This window comes from Acromyrmex echinatior, chromosome 16 (assembly GCF_024713525.1).
Source record: "Acromyrmex echinatior isolate Ae372 chromosome 16, ASM2471352v2, whole genome shotgun sequence".
NCBI classification, from domain to species: domain Eukaryota; kingdom Metazoa; phylum Arthropoda; class Insecta; order Hymenoptera; family Formicidae; genus Acromyrmex; species Acromyrmex echinatior.
In genome coordinates, this window is record NC_141867.1 from 3,455,582 (window position 1) to 3,476,504 (window position 20,923).

General features: G+C 31.6%; 2 protein-coding genes across 10 annotated transcripts in view; both read right to left on the reverse strand.

The window, feature by feature from the left end:
* Window positions 1–20,923, reverse strand: part of LOC105143143 (limbic system-associated membrane protein) — a 245,856-nt gene that overhangs the window by 54,284 nt on the left and 170,649 nt on the right. The window lies entirely within an intron of this gene.
* LOC105143140 (uncharacterized) lies at window positions 3,861–20,920 on the reverse strand. Of its 2 annotated transcripts, none has more exons than XM_011051200.2 (2): window positions 5,530–20,920; window positions 3,861–5,410 (listed from the first exon to the last, which is right to left on the reverse strand). In XM_011051200.2, exon 2 carries the CDS (start codon window positions 5,333–5,335, stop codon window positions 4,148–4,150), a length of 1,188 nt encoding a protein of 395 aa, XP_011049502.1. In that variant the 5' UTR covers window positions 5,336–5,410; window positions 5,530–20,920; the 3' UTR covers window positions 3,861–4,147. The 2 variants fall into 2 exon arrangements, with proteins under 2 accessions (XP_011049502.1, XP_087270468.1); XM_087414342.1 differs by having other exon boundaries at window positions 3,861–5,138; window positions 5,239–20,920.

A 20,923-nucleotide genomic window follows, 5' to 3' on the forward strand; every position in this document is an offset into this window, starting at 1 on the left:
TTAAGTATGTATAAAATTATACATTTAATTTATATTATTTATAGCCTAGTGAGAGAGAGAGAGGGGGGGAGGGCATAAAAATAATGAACTTTAAAATTTCTGAGCAATACGTTTACATTCTTTTTCCAAAATAGGTTTTAAGATAACCAGCTACCTAATTTAAAGGTTGATATCTTTAGAAAGTTTTGTAAAGTCGTGTATAAAAAAAAAGATAAAGACTATTATTTAGCCAGATATTTTTAGAGTATTTCAAAGAAAAGAACTTCGCAGAACACGAATGACTCATCGGTGTATATTATAAAGATTAACGCTTTATAATGAGGTGTTTAGAACATTTTCGCTTTATACATTTGTTAAAATGTATAAAAGCTATTTATTCACGTTTATTCACATTTATTATATTTAAATTGTCTCAGAATTGAAAGTTTTTGCATTTATTTTTATCTAAAGAATTTTTAAATATTATTTTAATTTTATTATAAATTGTCAAAGAGAACAATGAAAATGAGATAATGTTGGGATGTCAAAAACATCTCACGCGAATTTCGTTTAAAAATTAAATAATATAGATTAAAAATAATTTTTCGATATCTTTCTTCGTACAATTAACTTCATGTTCATTTTGCGCGATGATGTCTGAATGCGAATTCCAAACGAAATTGGACAAGTTTCCTTCTGTATCTAACCATGGCTATTAATTTATACATTTAGAGATATGCGTATACACGTCTAATATATGCGGATGTAATAGGCGCTTGCAAATGCTTGGTGCATCAAGAGCAATCTCTCTGGAGTGAAGCGGCGCCGATAGGCGAGCTTGCACGGTCGATTGCGGAAATGTATATACGGACGTTATGTACGTCAAGCATATGTATATAGTTTAATATATGATATATCTATCGGGGGGTCAGGACGCGTGTGTTCGTTTGCGAAGACGACGTCGTTGTTAACAAGCGACGTCGCCAGTGCATTCCTGCCTGATGAGACAAACGATTGACCCGCGCGAGACGATACATACGACGCTGCAGGTGCAACCGAATCTGACATTGCAGCTGCGAGCGTCGGGACGCTCTCAAAGGGGACAATGAGGTTGCGCTAAACGGTGTACATCGATCCGCACTGACATTCTGGGTACCCACAGAATTTCAGTCTTGATCGGTGAAAGAAATATGTAGCTCATCTCCTGTCTCTTCCACTCCTGTCTTAAACCATAAAAAAATTAGACTTCCGATACGTGCCTTATACTATTACAACTTTGACTCCCTTGCGTGGGCGTCTTTTTACGTTCTTTGTTTTTAATTAAGGAAATGTGACACCTTAAAGAAAGAAAAAAATAATACATACTCAAATATAGATGTTTGATAGTAATATTTATAATTATACAAGGTATTTGAAATAAAAAGAAAGCTGCTGTACATGAATTTTTATGAAAAGTTAATATTTGAACAATATTTTAAAAAAAGATTATATTGACATTACGAATAAAAAGAGAGTCTACAGTACGGTATTCTTCATTGATAACGTCAATATGATCGTCTTACTCAAAATAAATATTGTTCAAATTTGACAATTTGTTTTAATATAAGCATAAGATTTTAAGTTATAAGAGTTCAAAATATGATAATATTCAGTATGACTTTATAAACATACAAATAGTTAATGTACTTATTGAATTACATAAAATAAAGCAGAATATTTTATTACATATAAATATTGGGAAGAGATTTTCAATTGATATATTGCCACAAAAAAATTTTCAATATTCATTTTAAAGAGTTACACTTAAGAGTTATATATGTATATTTAATATTTGGTATAAATAATATATGATTTCTTAAGTGTATATATGTATGTTTGTATATATTAGGTGTTGGAATTAATTCGTAGCGTTTTTAATGAAAGAATGTTATTTATTTCACATGAGCATTAAAAAATACATTTATGAAAGTACTTCCCATCACTTGTAAAACGCTACGAATTAATTCCAACACCTAATATATATATATATGTATTAAGTTTATATATATGCTAGAAGTAATTGGAAGGATTTGAATTTTTTTCTCATCTTTACTACAAATTTTTAAAAGGCTACAATTGGCTTAATCAAATACATCAAATACTGTGCAAAAATTGTAGGTATTCTCTGCTTTTGAGAGCTTTTGTCGTGAATAAATCTTCTTAACGGAATACATATACAGTATTCTAAGTTCGATTAGCATATGATCAATACGTATATTTATATGTATCGCCTTTACGTTTTTGTAAATTTGTCGTTTTGTAAATTTGAGATATTTTGGATAACTGGGACATAGAGAGTAGAGAGATATGTATCTCCCAGTGGTCGAGGCTGCGAATGCCATATATTCGTATATATGTGATACAAAGATCGACTTCACGCTGTCATGTGTAGTCAGTTATCTCATGAAATACTACTGCAATATGTATCAAACATTGTTATTTGATATTACTGTATTATGGTAAAATATTTAATGCGTATTTCATTGATAACATTCTTATGACAGTGTTTAATTTCGTTAAAATTACAGTTAACGGCGTTCGTTGCGTTTTTTATAATTATAATAACGGAGCAAAAAATGAAAATTTTACATCGATGAAATATTCATTCAAACACTTAATAATAAAACATAAAAAAGAGAATCGAATCCCAGAGATTGTTTTCCTAAATTCAGACAATTTTGTTGACGCACAGTGTTATGTACATTTGAAAGTATTATGAGAGACTTATTATTTCAAAAGCTGGTCTTATACGAAAAGAAAGATTTTTATTGAAATATCTAAAAATTTAGATATAAATTTGAAAATAATTTTTTCGTTAAAATAATTATGTACGCGGAAAAAAAATTGCATAGTAAAGCAAATCTATAAAAATCTTTCAAATTTTAATTTACTGCGCGAATTCAACATCTGTAACTAAGAAGATTTGATGGTTTAACAAATCGCTAATGTTATTCAGCTGTCAACTTTGCTATTTTAACAGAAAATTGATTACTGTAAATTTTTGCTGAATTAATGAAGTTTTCAACTTTTTGTATAAAAAACTCAAGCATGATGAATAATGCAAAAAAATTTTTGCTAATCGAACGATTAGTTTGAGCGTTTCATATAATTATTTTGGCAGTTCAAAAAATTTATTTTTAGATTTGTATTTAGTTAAATACAAATTAAATACAGTTTAATTAAATACACAAAATTTTTAGATATTTCAGTGAAACTATTTTCTTTGTGAACACAAAAATGGTTTTACAAAATTTAAAGCTATAGAATATAATTATTTGTGTAATGCTTTAAAAAAAATATATCTATTTGTATAATTCTTATACAATATTACAAAGGTATAATAATACAAGGATAATAATACAAAGGTACAACACGAAATACAAACAGCAGCGCGTACAATTTTTAGATTACGTAAAATATATCACATCTAATCTCTCGTCAATTAAATAATTAAAAACGCATACGGTATACTTACATCTTAAAACATAAATTTTATATTTTTTGACAATGGCATTTCTAATTCTGTCCTCTTTCTATTGGAAAAGATAAGTTTAACTGGAATGTAAGTATTATCAAAGGCTAAAAAATGTACATATGAATCATAAATATAAATAATTCAATAAAAATATTCATACATCCACATCAGTACTGTGAATTTTCAGGATAATATATTGCGAAAATACTTTTTAAACAAAAAATGTTATTTTTAATTAAAAAATATATATCGATGAATTTACGAGCAACAGCAGCTGTCGCGATGTTAAGAAAAATCTTCACTTGATTTAGTTGATTTATTTAAAAGAACTTCCAGAGGAGTGAATACATCGTGATGAGGTAAAAAGTTTTTTTTTTCGTCGAACATTTACTACAAAGAGAAAGAAAACAGAATTCCGAAAATCTGTCGTTTCGTCTATCAGAAGAAACAAGAGCATGCGAGGGATTGTGTTTTCAAAGTTACATATAATATTAGCTTGCAAAACAGCTAATGTTGTGATTATAATAGATAACTTCTTATTCATAAGATTATAGTAGATTTAGCAGATAATTGCTTAACGTCTTTCTTGTCTTTTTTTATATATACAATCTAAATATCTTACATCTTACATACGAATTCAATCTTCTGCTTTTTTCAGACAGAGGAGATATTTTTCGATTTACTTTTTTGAATTGAAATATTTCTTAAATGACTACTGAGCTCTGTATATTGGCCCCGCATAGTATAAATTTGCCTTTGAATTTTATGGACAGTATCAAAATTTGATTTCATTAGATCCTCCAGATTTTTCAAATGTTGCTTTTTTTCTCTTTCAAGCGAGTATATCATTCTTTGATACAATATATTTTCCTGCAGTAACGTCTTACAGTCTTTAAGATTTACCAACATCTCTTGGAAAATGTTTTGAGTAGAAAATTCTTTTATAGTATGTTCTGAGAAGTCTTGAGTCTTTTTATGAGATTTTTTTATTTTAGTTGGAGAGAAGGTAAAGATGAAGGGAGAACTCGCACGAGGACCTGGAGAAAGGGGTGAACAACTGTTTCGAGTCTTTGGAGTAATAGGAGTATCTGTTTCGAATTTATTTATAATTTGAGATTGCTCGAAGGTAGGAGTCTTAGGCGTTACATTCAAGGATCTTTTTTTAGGACTGGTAAATAAATTTTTGAAGAATCCTAAACTAGAATTTCCACTTGATTCGAGTTGATCCACTTGATCAAGAGTTTCAGGCGTCATATTCAACGATGTTCCTGGAGTGACGATACTCTTATTGGAATTTTCAGGTACAGCAGTATTATTTTTATTCAAAATATCACTTTCGTACGAAGCTGATTCGCAGTAGATACCCTCACTTGGAAGAGGATAAGAAACGGATGTTGAAACAATGCATTGGGTTTTTATAGTACTTTTAGCAATGTCGGTTTTGAGGGATTTTTTATTAGAATTTTCAGATGATTCGATGGGTGAAGGTGAGATTATTTTGGAGGAAAACGGTGGTATTGTCGATTGTTTTGAAGTGACGACACTCTTAGAGGAATTAAGTAAATCATCATCACTTTTATCTGAATTATCAGTTTCGATAAGCATTTCGAACTGCCGGCAAGTATCCTCCTCAAGTTTATAAACACTACACCAAAGGCAAAGAAAATGATCACGGTGATTTTTTATGTGTATACTTTTGTGAGCACGTATTGTGCAAATGAAATGTGCGACAGTGTTGCAGTTACCATTGCAGCGAAGATCGTCGGAGGTTACCGGTTTTAAGCAGTATTTACAATGTTTATTTATGGTAATCAGAGGTAGTTTAATATTGACTTTTTGCATTGTGGAGACAAAGAAAGTGTTAACGAGTCACTTGAGTCGACGATCACTAAAGTTTATCGTGGAGACTGTAATAACCTGTCGATACAGACATGATTGTGTTAGAAAGATGATGATAAACACATTCGAAATACGAACGTTATAAAAAAACAATAACATGTGCATCGGTAATTCATGTAGAATTGCAAGTTCGTTACCTGTGAGACCACGTCCAATTTACAGAAAATCCTGTTTAATTTTGCGAAGTGAGTTTCCTGCTGAGAGCTGCTTAGTGGCTGGGATTTATAAACTGTTAAGAGCGATTTCACTGGCGTTTTTGGTTAATAAGACAGTTATCGGAGATAAGAGAATCGATCGATATGCTACAAACGGAACGGCTAACTGCTCTAATTTAATTGCGGTATATATTCACTTAAAAATCTTAATGGTGCGTCCAAATCGTCAAATTCAATCGGTACAAATAGTTTACATGCACTTGAAAGAGCCACAATAAAGTTAAACTGAATGCTTTAAAAGACGTTAAGACAATAGAGAAACTTGAGAGACACGGTTGCGCGCTCGCGCGGTCTCGTCAGGAAACATGTCAATATTTCGGGACGTGTACAGGAATTTGCAAAAACTCATTGTCTTCTGTTTATCAAACTCTGTTTACGTCGTTAAGAGGTTTATTGTTTCCTTTTAAAATTTCTTACAGTAGGAAATTTATATATACTATATATATATATATAATAAATATATTAATAAAAGAAGAGTTTTGTGTAATACACACACACACACACACACACACACACACAAAATTCCTCTTTTATTATTATAATATATTTATTTAATATATTTATTTAAAAAGTTATTATTTATTTATTTCATTTTTATGCGTAAAGAGATATATTTTATTGTGTAAAATATTCTTACTCTTATTTATTACTTTGCACACAATATTTAAATAGATATCTTGCTTAGAGCGATATTTGATTATTATGTATCATATATTACGTAATATCGTTGCATGTAAAAAGTACATTTATCGTAGGCAAAAGGAATAAGTAAGCTAGTATTTTAAAATACTAGCACAATAGATTTTTTGCTGGAAAATACAGAAAGAGGATTTCGTTTGCTTTCAGATCGAAAACTGCTGAGTTAGGTAAACGTTTGATTAAAGTTTGAGAATACGTTCCACGTTTTGACGGAGAACGCTACATACACTAGGAAATGCCGCTTTTGTCCCTAGAATATTTCCGCTTATTTCTTTATAGCCGGAATCCGCGCTATTTCTTTGGATAGACAGTGCTTATGTCTGGCTGGTCTCGATCACGTTGCGTATCAAGAATTCCTCGTGAAATTGCACGCGAATGTTCACGGAAGCTGGATCGATCTCGGAAACGATAGCGAATATTTCCGCGAAAGTGCATATGAACGTACGAGGAATTCGCGAGGACAAATCGATTGCGGTAGTACATATTTACTACACTGTTGCAACAACTAAGTTGTAACGTATTCATAATTTTGTTGTGTCGTTTTGCCAACGAAACTCAGAGCGAATGACTGGGATTAAATATTGAGATTGAAAGATCAGATCGCAAAAAAATCGATAGCCAAAAGATAGAATGCTGTTTTACGTTTTAATTCTTGAATTGACGATAGGAAGCTTGACACTTTGATTCTATGGAAAAATCAAGCTATTTTTTATGCATGCTCTAAGAATAAAAAATTGGATTTATATGATTTTTCATAATGTATTGTAATATTTAGATCATATTAACCTTTAAGGTTCGTTTTCACAATATATGATTACTTACAAATTAAAGGTTACCAATAGATTCATTAATGATGAATCTATTAGTAACCTTTAATTTTTCATTATTCATGAATTTCTTGGTTACCTTCAATTTTTAAGTAACCATATATTGTGAAATCGGACCTAAATGTATAGGCCACAGCATCTCAAGTATAGTTTTTTAAAATCTTGTTCTAAATAAAAGGAAAATAAAAAGTATTGCTCAGATGCTCAGAAATCTTAAAGTTCATTATTTTTACACAGTTTTCTATTCTATAAAGATAACTATTATATAATATAAATTTAATTATAACATAATATGCTAGTAAAAAATATAGCTATAATATTAGGTGTTGGAATTAATTCGTAGCGTTTTTTAATGAAAGAATGTTATTTATTTCACATGAGCATTAAAAAATACATTAATGAAAGTACTTCCCATCACTTGTAAAACGCTACGAATTAATTCCAACACCTAATATAAAACTTTTTGGAGTGTTTTGAATGCTCTATCCATCTTTAATCCATCTACCTTATACTTAAAAGTTAAGAGGATTAATCATTATTTCTCATTTGGATTTTTGTTCAAGTTTAAAATTTTGATTTTTTTTATAGATGAATATAATAATGTGTTCGAATTAAGTTCAGGATATTTATATTAGAGATATATTAGCGATAGATTTCGCTAATGGGGAGGCATCTGAAATTTTAAACGATGCGTGAAATTTTAAACGATGACATGACGCAGGAATGTGACATATAATATTTAAAATTAAAACAAAGCAAGAACGATAGTAGACGATAGTTCTCGGTAAATCGGTAAATGCAGGTCTTACCAGGCGAACGTATATATTTGTAATAGCCGCTACCGGCAGTAAGTGAAGGCCAGCTCTTGTGGCTCAATTATATCGGATAACCGCGTTGTCCTCGGCAACAAAAGCAACGCTCCATCGGAGTATCGATATATTGTCAGAGAGGGGCCGATTAAGTGGGCCATTTCCGAGTGCTCGTTGCTCTGTCTATTGTTTCCGAGAGAGGCCCATTTGCCACTCTCGTCCGCACGTTCTCGCTGGCCGAGCGTGAGTGAAAACAAAAAAAAAACAGACGGCCGAATGAATTTTTCAACGGACTGTTACACCGGATTACCTTGGTCAGGTGATCATTGTTGTTTTACCTTTTGTTGTTGTACTCGATAACAAGGAGCAGGTAAATATTTTTGAAGCGTTTTATGTAACCACTAGCTGCAAAATGTAATGAAGAGTTTTGCGGAGTCACTATCTTGCAATTATTTTGTCCGACTGACGATGAGAACCACGTGAGATTAGTAGGATATTTTATTGGTTATCATAACAATGACATACACTCGTCAGAGTGTCAGGCATTTTAACTCTCTGAAATCTGTATCTTTTTTGGCTTAAGCGAAATTTTATTCTGAAATTTCTCCTAAAGACGGACGGATTAAATGAAGATTTTAATATTTTACATTTAATATTTTTAACATTTCAATTAAAAAATTATTTGGTAACAGAAATGCTGGAAAGTAACCCTTTTTCACATTTTTTTAATACCTAAAAGATTGCCGTAATTGATAATACAATAGATAAAAAATGCGTTAATAGAGATAGGATTTCATTTTGAATAATAAAAAAATTTTGGTAAAAAAAAATCTAAATTGCAGATGGAGAGCTACGATACAATATCTGCAAGAGAAAGTGCCTAAAGAAATTATAGAATTTGAAGACTGATTAACGTAATATTATTCGATATTCCTCCGTCATAATCTGATAGCAGAAATTTTTAATACCGCACGTATCAAAATGATGAAAATGATGAAATACTATCTCTATTAGTGCATTTTTTATCTATCATGATATCAATTACGGCAATCTTTGTTCAACCTTTTAAGCAACTTTTTCCCTTGCAGGATGAAGCTCGTTCCAGAGAATCTAGACGAGGCTCGCTTTGATAAGGCTCATTAAATGAGAGTACATAAAAAGTACTTTGAGTGGCACGAATCAAATGAAATTATCTACGAACACGACTCTGCCATGCGGTAATACCACCTTTTTATAGACCATTATGTAATTATGAGCTCTTCGCTCACTTTGCCCTGCTAATTTTTTATGCACATTTGACTTTAATTGGAACATTTTAAATGAATAAAAGATTGAACGGAAGTTAAAGAGAAGCTTTTTGCAAGGGCTATGGAAAGCTTTCTACTGCATTTGAAAATTTATTGTCAGACACTTGTCGAAGGCATTGCACTTGATTGCAAGTGAATGGATAACAGTGATTCCATTATGTTCTGTATAATTAGAAATTATAATAATATTGCGAGATATATTCGAAACAGTATGTGTTTGAACAATTATAAGTGGAAATTAGACCGATAAAAATAAAAAATAAGAGAATCTTTAGATTTTCCATTGCAAATCGTGATGCTTAATAGTAATTCATAAATAGACTACAAATTATTACGTTTTTCTATACAAATTGCATGCCGATTTAGTTTGTAAGACTAGTAGGAAACGTAATCGTAAATTAAAATATTATACTATTACAAATTATATTCATCGTCAATTTAATAATGATATTAATAATCATTTTAAAATACTGCAAAGAATTTATTATAAAAAATATCACTTCAACCAGAGTAAACTCCTGACTTTCCGAAACGGACGTCTTACTAATTTGATCATCGAGGTATGAGATAATTGTCGCGATAATTATAGCAAGAGAAAATTATTTTTTTCAAGGAAATACACAATAGGAAGTATACACAATAAGAATAAATCAAATTAAAAAGATTCTTTAATCGAAGCGGATCTTGGTGTTTAATATATGCATTTGTATGCGTGATCACAATCCTATATGTATAGTTCCATGAATGACATACAAAATTGATCAGTCGATCTGTTGGGATTGCAGAGATCAGCAATTTTGAAAAGGAAGAAGAATATCTCAATATCCTTCGAGCACAAATTTATATGAGCAAAGAATATACTTTTCTATTGTTACAGCCCGATGAATGCTTTCTGGATATGTATCGGATATTAGCTTAGTATCGAATTTCTTTATTTCACAATGAAGTGCTATTACGACGACTCACATTTACGTTGCACGTACGCGTACTTATCTGTGTAAAAGTGCGAAAGTGATATTAAAGGAGACTAGAAACCTGCATTGCACGTACAACGTATATTCCTCGATTAAAATTGCAGCAAACACCTATAGTCCTTTTGTGGTTCGCAATAAAATTTATATAATATTTATTGTTCATTTTATGTGAATTATAATTGTTGCAGAATTTTCATTGTGTAAGACATTTAATTAATAGTGCATATAATAAAAAAATAAAAAGAAGGAGAAAAATCTAATTTGCGATTATTTTTTATAATAATTAGAACTTGCTCAATTAAAGTAATCACCTTATCACTCGCAGTTAATAAAATCTGAGCTTAATTTTGCCATATCCGTGGTATGGCAGCGAGTAGCACGAGGATATATTAACTCGTGATAAAGTCCATAATCCTTGTTTACAAATTTATAAACGGATTGACAAGCGTAAAGCTTGGCTGGCCGAGAAGAGGCGCTTCACAGAAATTCGGAACAAAAGGGATCTTCGGCTCTGTCAAGTCAGGTCAATAACCGATACTGTATCGCTTCGTAACATCTCGACATACGAAATCTGTCTGCGATAACTATATTACGTTAAATGACATAAAGGCAGAAACTGGCAAAAAACTGCAGATCCGCATTCGAATCTATTTTTTTATATACAAGTGCCAGAAATCAATTGTTTATAAATTAAAGATTAAATTATAAATTATAAATTATAAATTATTGATTAAAAATGCGAAAAAATTTTTAATAAATAGGCTTTGAGATGCTAATTTGTAAAATTAAAGCGAAGAAAATACGCGTGTCTCTCTCTCTCTCTGCTTCTCTTTCTTTTTCTGATTTTGTATGATAAATGGATTTTATAAGGGGCATCCCAAAAGTTCAATCCGAGTTTTTCGATGCCAATTTTTTGGTGATTCTTGAGGCAAAAAATATAAATGTTGCGGTGTTTATTAATATGCGGGTTTGTTTTCGAATTATATATTTTTGAAAATATACGAAAAATTCAGAGATCGCGCTTATTTTTCAAGGAGAATTTATAAAGAAAATATATGAAGACACAGAATGTGTTTTTGGCGGTTTAGTCCGAATAGCGAGGTTCTCCGCATACCCGAGCTTGCATGCATGGCCGTTACAGTCTGCTTATGCATTCCAAACGTGATCCCCGATAGACGTTCTGCATAGATGCGCGATCATCCTTTGAAGGGATAATGCAGAACTGATTATTACGGTCAATGAAATAATGTGGGAATGTTGCCGTCGTATTGCATAATTATGTGATTGTAATTATTGCTTTGACGTACTCGACTATTTCATACTGCATTTACTCTATTTCCTTCCTCAAGTTAATTTCAGGTAATATCGATTATTTAATTGAAGTCACAAACTTATACAATAGCATAAAGCATTAGCAATAGCATAAATCCTGTACGTTATACGTTAAATGAAAATTTCAAAGATTAGTATTTAAAGGAAATTATATTAAAGATAGACATACAAGTTTTCTGTAAAGAATTTATAAATAATAAATTGTTTTAATTTTTACGTATTGCTCTTTTTCTTCTTTTCTTTTGCTGTATTTTCTATAAATGATCTTATACTTAAAAAAAAAAAAAATATGAAAAATAATAGTATGGGAAAAATATAAAAAATAGCTTATGTGGCTATGTATAAGTCACTCTATGTCTACATGTATACCATAATGATCGTTTTATAATTAGATGAATAATTTTTTTTAAAGTTTTTAACTTAATATGAATTTTGTATACATATATATTTAAAATTTAAAATTTTTTTTCTTTTTTCAGCTTATCTTTTGATCCTATATTTTTCTTTATTCTATTCTCAGTATTATTATTTGCAAAAAATATTTGTACTCGAATATAAATATGTATGTGATGTTTGTGCGATCGCAGCATATTGAGCTCGGATCCGTAGGTTCGCTAAATTTAAATGATGTACAGATCAGTCATCTCTCTGCGGAATAAAGAATTTATTTCTTATGGTTAAATATCGAAAGTAAAATAAAAATATAGATATACATATTATATTACATTAGATGCATATTATTCATAGAAAGTTTGCATTATTGACTTTAATTAAATTTACAATTTTTACCTTTTTTAGCGATTTTTAACGCACAAGGTATACAGTTTTCAAGCATTATGTCCATTTCTACCAATAAATTAACTTCAATCTCTTTTATCTTGTTCTAGTTTTAATAATCAGAAAAAGATAAAAAGTAAGTTAAATCGAGATTAAAGTTAATTATTGATGGAAATGGACATTAGGAAAAGAAAAACGGTCATGTAGAGTGCTCTCTCTCCTTCCTCGCTCTGCTATAACGTATAAGAATCACTACGGAAAGTAGTTTCAGCTACTAATTTCTGGCACTTTAATCATGTTACCGCATCTTCGATGCAGCCTAGAGAAATTATACGCAGCAGCGAGAGTTAATCGTCTGTTGCGAGGCGCGGAAAGCGGACGGTAGATGGGGAGGTTCGCACTTAATTGCCGAATCTAAACTAACGGGAAGTCTTCGGAGCGGTCGTGCATGCGGTATCCGGCGCGTGTACGGGTTTCCAATTAAAAGTTGCTTGTTTTCTCTCTTGGCCGCGGCATTCCTGCCAACTTTTGGATACGACCGATCCTTTCTCGTAGGCCGTTCCGCTATCTAATTATCTCCACTTGGAAATTGGGATGAGCAAACGTTTAATTTCTCGCCCTCTTCCTTGTATGTACGTGACCAACTGTCACCTGACACGCGAGATCACAAAGAGCATTTGTGATCTCAGTGACGTCGTGTATTGTAAAAGATCGCGAATAAATTGTGAATTTAGTCATTTAAACTACAACTGTGTCCACAATTATTAAGCACCCTAATTAATATTTTTCTAAAAAATGATGAATTATTATACTTTTCTTTTAACGACTCTTGAAATTAATTGACATCTATGCATGTATACTTTTTAGAATTTATTAGATACTTAATGGTGTTTATAAATGCTATGCTAATATAACGTGATTAAAAGAAATAAAATCGATCGGTCGTAGATCGGTCTCTACAAAGTTTTGACATGAATGAACATTTATGAGTTTACTTAAAGAAAAAGATTCATAATTTGAGACACACTTTCAAACAAGACATAAATTGCGATTACGGAAAGATGAGGAAAAATAACAAAATTTATTTGCAGAAAAATTAGTGCAAAATTTAAAAAAATTGCAAAAGTTATAAAATAAAAGGCAAACGTAATAAAATATTAAATATTAACAATTGTTATTAGCAAATAAAACTTGTATTTATTTTTATCAAAATATATTAATAAACTTACAAGAGTGCTTAATAATTTGGAAATGGCTATATAATGATTTGACAACTGATAAAATAGCACAATATGTTTTATTATAATATATTATACATTATTTAAAAAATAAATGTGAATTGAAAAATAGCCTAAATTCTTTTTGTACATTAATGTGCATTGTACGTTGCGGGAATCATAAAAAAATAATATTTGATGATACTTCTCTTTACTCTTTATCTATAATTTTATCAATTGTATGTCTCATTATAATTCTATTCATATTCTTATGACGTAATTTTCTTATAGTAGATATTATACGCTTCGTATGTAACGTTATTCAATGAAATATGAAAAGTAAAATTGACATATGTACTTAATACAACATATATACTGAATTTAAAAAAATCATTCCTTCATATAAACTCACTTAATGCATTTCTGAAATTGAACCATGTATATGTCTTTACGGTATCAAGTGCTGGTTAAAAATTAACGCTATCAGTTATGGATATTGAATTAAAGTTTCAAAGAAATCTAAGCGAGATTCCGCCCATCACGAGTTTGAATACCTCTGCTGCTGAAACGCCCATTTGCCTGGGTACGAGAATGATCCTAGTCAGTCGGCACCGAAATCGGTGGCGAGCCAGGACACCGGAATATACCGAAGGATGCCGAGGGAGTTCTTCCGGTCACTTCAACTTTTGATGGCGGCATGCAATTGTCCAGGGCGCTATTCCTGCCCCGCTAACCCACCGTTTCACCGTTTCTCATCTCTTTCTCTTTCTATCTTTCTCTCTATCCCGCTCTTTGACTCCGCGGCGATGTAATTAACTGCTGTCAGTGGCACGTGTGCTCCAAACGAGGCTACCAAGCGGGATGAGGCGGTCTGAGCAGGCAGCAGGGTGGTGAGATCGTTGGTGGCGAGTGAGTGGGGTGGCGAGGGATAAAGCGGGTAAACGGAAGGGATGAAAATTTCGACTCCTACCTCCTTCTCACGCCATTGCTATTTTGCCTCCCTTCTCTCTCTGTCTCCCCTTTTCCCTTGTAACCGGTCCCTTCTCGCTCCGCCGTGATCACATTCTCGCTTAGGCAGCTAGCCCAACGTCGGGCTCACGCCCTTATCTATCCACTTACCCCATTTTCCCATCCCGGGCGTGAAATTGATCTTCGCTCTTTGTTCACGTGCTCGTCCGACGAGCGAAATTTTCGGAAACTTTCGAAAGCCGGAAAAGCAGAAGTGCGAGATTAGGACTGCGTTCGTTTTCTTTCGCAGCACTTATAAGCACTTATCATTTGTCTTTGTTAATATTTGATAAACAACAAAGATGAAATTGAAACGTTGCAAGCGCAAAGTGAACGCAGCCTTATATAGATATACAGCGAGACGGGGGGGGGCTCGAAATAATATGGATTGTGATACAGTATGCGTTTTGTCTTTTACAACCAGAAATTCTCGATACAACAAATTTGAAAAGAAAAAATAAAAAAAAAAGATCTCTATAATAAACCTGAAGATATATATTCATGAATGTATATCCATGAATTTTTTCAAAGGAAGGAGTTTAATTTAAGAGTTTATATTTTAACCATTAATTCTACTATTGATTCTATTTTGAATCTTTCAACTGTGCTTTAAAAATAATATTTATAGTGTTTGTATGTGTGTTTGTGTGTGCAAGGATTTTATAAAAAACATCAATTATGTGATGTATTGATATTTGAAAGTTGAAATAAGTCTCTTATTTTTGGAATATTTTAATGTCACGATGATTGATCGACAATTTCTTGTATATATATATATATATATATAATGTATGCACCATACATTTTTTTAAATAAAATAAATAAATGTCAAATTTGGTATAAAAGTATCAGACAAATGAAGATAGATGCTTTCATCGGGGATTTCATCGTAGTTACAAATTGACGCGTCAACAAATTGGCAAGAATTACGCTAACTCGATTTGTCCGGTCTGTTCTAGATATGGCGTTTGCATTAGAAAGCAGTTCTAGATTCCGTTTGCACGTACTAATAGTCAGTGATGGGACCGAAGCTTAAACTGTAATTATATCAGCGACTGTCGCTGTTGAACGTAAAGCTGTTTCCATGTCCACGTGCAATTTATTTGCCGTTCTCATGTTGGATCATTTCTGGCTTACAATTAGTAATTTGACGAACGATATCTGACTGAAGATGTCCAATATGATTTAAGTGACGCATGTATATTGATACCACATTATATAATACATTTGGCGCCGTTAGATGCGAAAAGATTAGTTTCATTATGCCATTTCTCATTAGTTCTAGCAGAATTTTATGATCATTTTTAAGAATATCTCTCGGCTATATTTCTATGTGAATTTATAATATCTGATTCTGCACATTGCACGTCGAAATCCTTTTCTATCTTGAAACACCATTATGAGCAGAAATAGTAATCAAAATAGTAATATCACTTTATTAAATAACAAACAATTTAATAATTTTTTTACGCTAATAAACATTTTTAAAGATTAGTAATTAGATAGAAATCTTAAAATCTGTAAATAATTTATTACGAAAAAAGTATTCTTATTTATATTATACTTTTTATTAATTATAATATTTATGATATTTATAATATCATATTAAAAATATATAACACACATAGTATAACGCGTAATGTAATATAGACATAATTCGTCCATCATCATATGGATTTGTTACAACAGGATCGGATTCTCAATTGGACGTATCCTATGTCTGAATAGTAATGGTCAACGACAGGTCAAAGGCAACCTGCGATACCCTCTGGTTTAAAGGACAAAGGAAACGCAATTCTCTCATGCAATTTCCTCGCTGACGCCGAATGAAGTGCTGGAATTTGGCACTTCAAAGACCGCACGAATGGCATTGTCATTCCAGTGGTATCTACTTTTCATTCCCTTCTTGTTAGCTTTTTGTCATGCCCTATCGATCGCGCGGTTAATATTGTCTGGCTCTAGCATGTGAGATATGAAAATCGAGGTTAGCAACAACATAATACCTTTTTATATACGAATGATACTCTTACGATAATGTGAAATGAAATTCTGTAGAATTGAAATTCCTTTTCAATTCTACGATATTCATTAAAACACAGTTTTATATATTGATTAACTGTGATTGAATTATTGTCGCTTTACATGATTTTGTATTATCAGTAAATTATTTTTTGTTAATTTTCTGTACACGGAAAGAACGATTTTACTGAAGCATTTAAAAATTTAGATAGGTACAGATATGAAAATAATTATGCTATTAAAATATGATGGACGCTCAGAGAGAATGATAATAGTGGTTCAAAAAGTTCTGACATATCAGCTTAAGCGTTCAATATATTTATTTTGATGGACTAATAAAACTATTTTTAGATTTATATCTAAATTTATATCTAAATTTTACTTCAATAAAATCATTCTTTCCATGTAACTTGTACTTAAGATACATTTTCATAGAATATCTCTTATCTCTTTATGTATTAGTTTTACTGTACTGTGCTATTAAATTGTCTACTAATTAATATATATCATTAAATACATTTATCGATGTTGGAAATTAGTAGGATATTAAAGATAAAATAGGATGTGCTGCGCAATACTATCTTCTTTCCTGTATATTACAGCAAAATGTAGATAAATGAATAATAGAAATATAATTTCATGAGATTAATAGCAGATACATGAGTAATCAATTTAATCAAACCATCCGATGCATAATCGGGCTTCATTTCTTGACAATTTAACACGTTTTAATCGAGAGTTATTACTTGGTTACACGCGCAATCGTCGACGAATTTCGATGCGGCGATCTCATTATTTTGTTGCGACGTGTGTATGATATCGAGCCCTTTCAGGCAAAATTGATTACCGGAGTAATCTATCCTTGTCCAACGGATAGACGAAGGGTGTTGCAGATTGCACACGTACTCTCTTCAATCATTTGCTCTCGTCTCGTATAAACGATCGGCCCGATTTTTAACTTTCGAACAAATTCCGATCGTATTAATTGCTCCTGCGTTATTTCGCCGGAACAACGCCGAGCGCGTAGCATTTATCGTCGGGAGAAGCAGAGGAAATTAATTCGGATCCCTCTCTCCTTTTTTTTTTACCACGACTGCGGCAGTTTGACAGCCTCTGACAAACGGCTAACCGCGTTGGATCGACATAGTTGTTGAGTTTACCCTGCAGGCAGTTCAGGTCTAATTGTGATCGGTCGACAGTGGCCGCACTGACAATTACACGACGACATTTCTGTTGACGCACTCATGGTTATCATTAAATTTGACCCTCTCTAATTGCCTGCGTTCGTAAACGGCGCGAGGAAAAAGATTGAAATGAATCGGATTGCATCATTTATTGAGTGCCTTGATGTATCGTCGCGAAATTGTATGTTCATTTCGCATGAAAGTGTTTATGAACATTTCGAAAAATTATGTAAAGGAAAGAAAGTGATTGATTGTGGAATATTATTACAATATTTTTTATAGTTTGTACTGCATTCAACCATAAAACTTACTTCGCAGTCTGCTTGGACGTTATAATATGGTTACTAGTTATTAGTGTTTACTGTGTTGTTGTAAAAGCTGCATTTCAGATTTGCATGTAACACAGACAGTTTTATAGATGTGTATTCTTTACATGGAAAGAATTTTGCTGAAAGATCTAAAATTTTGCTGAATGCAGATCTAAAAATAACTTTGTTGAACCATCGAAATTATTTTGATGCAAACTCAAATTAATTATTAGAACGTACAAATTTTTTAACATTGCTCATCATTTTTTAGTTTTCAACACAATTAGTTTAATGAGCTAACAAAATTATTTTCTGTGTTTCAGCAAAATTTTACACTTTTCAGCGAAATCATGCTTTCTGCATACGTAATTTTGAAAAATATGTTGGTATTAATTTTAGAATTTCAGTTTATTAGCCATAGAGTGATACTAATTATGTTATAGATAGAACTTCTTTAGATACATAAAATGAACATAATTTACAAAAAATTGGAGGCCTCAAATGTGGTTTTCAAATGATATAATTGAATTTAAATTTAATAATAAAATGTGAAAGTATCCGACACACACACATGTAAAATACTGTATATTAATTGTAATATTCCATATTCGCCCTCTTATACATTCCATAACCGCGATATCTTTTTTTTCTCTTTTCAATTTTTTGTATCACTCTTATGGCTAATAAATTTGTACCAAAATTAATTATATGAATTATATTTACTAAGTTATTTTAATAAAACAAAGTGATGATATTCCATAACTCTTCCTTTCCTCGATATATGTATATAAAATTATTTATACAAGTACTATTTTTTATTATCAAAAAAGATATCGCATCTGGTAGTTATTGTTGTCAAGATAGCTTTTAATTCGACTTCATCACTATTATTCATCAAACAACATTTTTGCATAAAGCAATATAATTTCTCTCATAATTTCTTATAAAATAATAATCAAGGCAAAGCGTAGCTGCTAGCTACAAGTCTAATCGCTCTTTTGTTTGCTGTATTATAAACACAAACATTCTATTTAAGCCGCAAGCTTCACGAATGGAATTTCCAAACGGAATCGCGAGGTGCATTGCGACTGGCATTATGCAAGCAAATGTAATAACGATGAACATAGAATTCGCGATACACTTTTATATTCCTTCATTTTACTCTGCTTTACAAATGTATACTTAAAATTTGTCAACGTTCTATATGTCAGAGAATCGTACAGACCGCGCTTTTTCCCTTAAAATTGTTATAGCATTAATAATTTCTGATTCCTGAACAATCGAAAATTAAAGACCTTTGTTAAAATAAAAAATTTGGTATATTCAGAATTATGTATACGTACAATAAAAATTTTATTTTTTGAAAGATGAGGTTAACTTTTTAAAAGTGAAATATCTGATTTAAGTAAAGCTTCTGATTTTTACTAAAGCACTGAGAGAAATGATTTTGTTATAGAAAATCAAGAGAAAACAAATGTGATAGTTAAAAAAACGATCAATTTATTACGATTGCAAATTAATTCATCAACGTAACAAATAATTAATAGTATCGCTAGCAAATAAGAGGTTTATATATATATATATTAGGTGTTGGAATTAATTCGTAGCGTTTTACAAGTGATGGGAAGTACTTTCATTAATGTATTTTTTAATGCTCATGTGAAATAAATAACATTCTTTCATTAAAAAACGCTACGAATTAATTCCAACACCTAATATATACACACATATAAACCGTCGTAGACGGTTGCAGAGTCTCAAATTGTAAGAAATTGATCAATTCTAGCAAGTATTCTTCCTATATTTGACTGTGCTTGGTTAATTTTCTATAACTTAAAATTCCATGATCATCACAATTTCTATAAACAAGCCTAAAGTCTATCCAAAAGATAGTTAGATTCTATATAGTTTGCTTTTGTTACTAATAATTGATTGATATAGCAGACTAGCAGCAATCACAACAACAAAATTTATTGTCACATATTTATCGATCATTTGTTAAAGGTACTAGTTAAATTAATTAATTTGTAACTAACTTGTTAAATTAACAAAATCCTTTCTCTCAGTGAGTATCTTGTCAATGTGTCTCATATTGCATAATCTTGCAGAATCCTTGCTACATTTTTAATCTTTTGCACATGACAGGCTGTATCAGATTACAAATATTGTTCTTCCAAAGATTCATATTTCGCATGATCTATCCTTGTTTTACCATTATTATATTTCACTGTATCGGCCTGATTTTCCTCCAGGTCATCGCAAGGGTTGAGCAAGGAGAATAAAATGAAAGAAGGGGTGGACTCTTATCTGGCTGGAATGCAATTTCGTGGTATTAATGTTGCAAGAGCGTCAACCGCGAGTGGTCGGTGCGCTGAGAACTCTAGCTTTCCTCTCCATAGACAAACCATTCTGTACTCGACCTGTTTTCGCGAGGAACGAAATTGCACGCGAAAATTTGTACTTTCCGGGGGTAACCTGCCATTCTAGCGCGGACGATATATTTTTGAAGAATACTTAATTTAGTATATACAGTTCTGGAGTAAATTTAATACAAAGTGACTGTTAAATTAGTTACTAGTTATAAAAAAAAGTAATTAAGTTAAGTTACAGTTATAAATGGAAAGGAAAAAGTAAATTTAAGTTACTGAAAAAAACTTACTCTAACTGTAACTTCGATACAAGTAACGAGTTACCAACCTGTGAATAACGTATGACGTACATGTCGTATGCATACAGTTACACACAAGCATAACTTCCTCCGTGTGTATAATGTATGTGCATCATACAATGACGATATACGCGCGCGTATATTCATATTAAACGTACATATTTGCGTGTCGTCAACTATATGTACT

What these genes read in the sequence shown, in the direction of transcription:
- LOC105143140 (XM_011051200.2), bottom strand. Translation starts at nt 5,335, where the DNA reads ATGCAAAAAGTCAATATTAAACTACCTCTGATTACCATAAATAAACAT.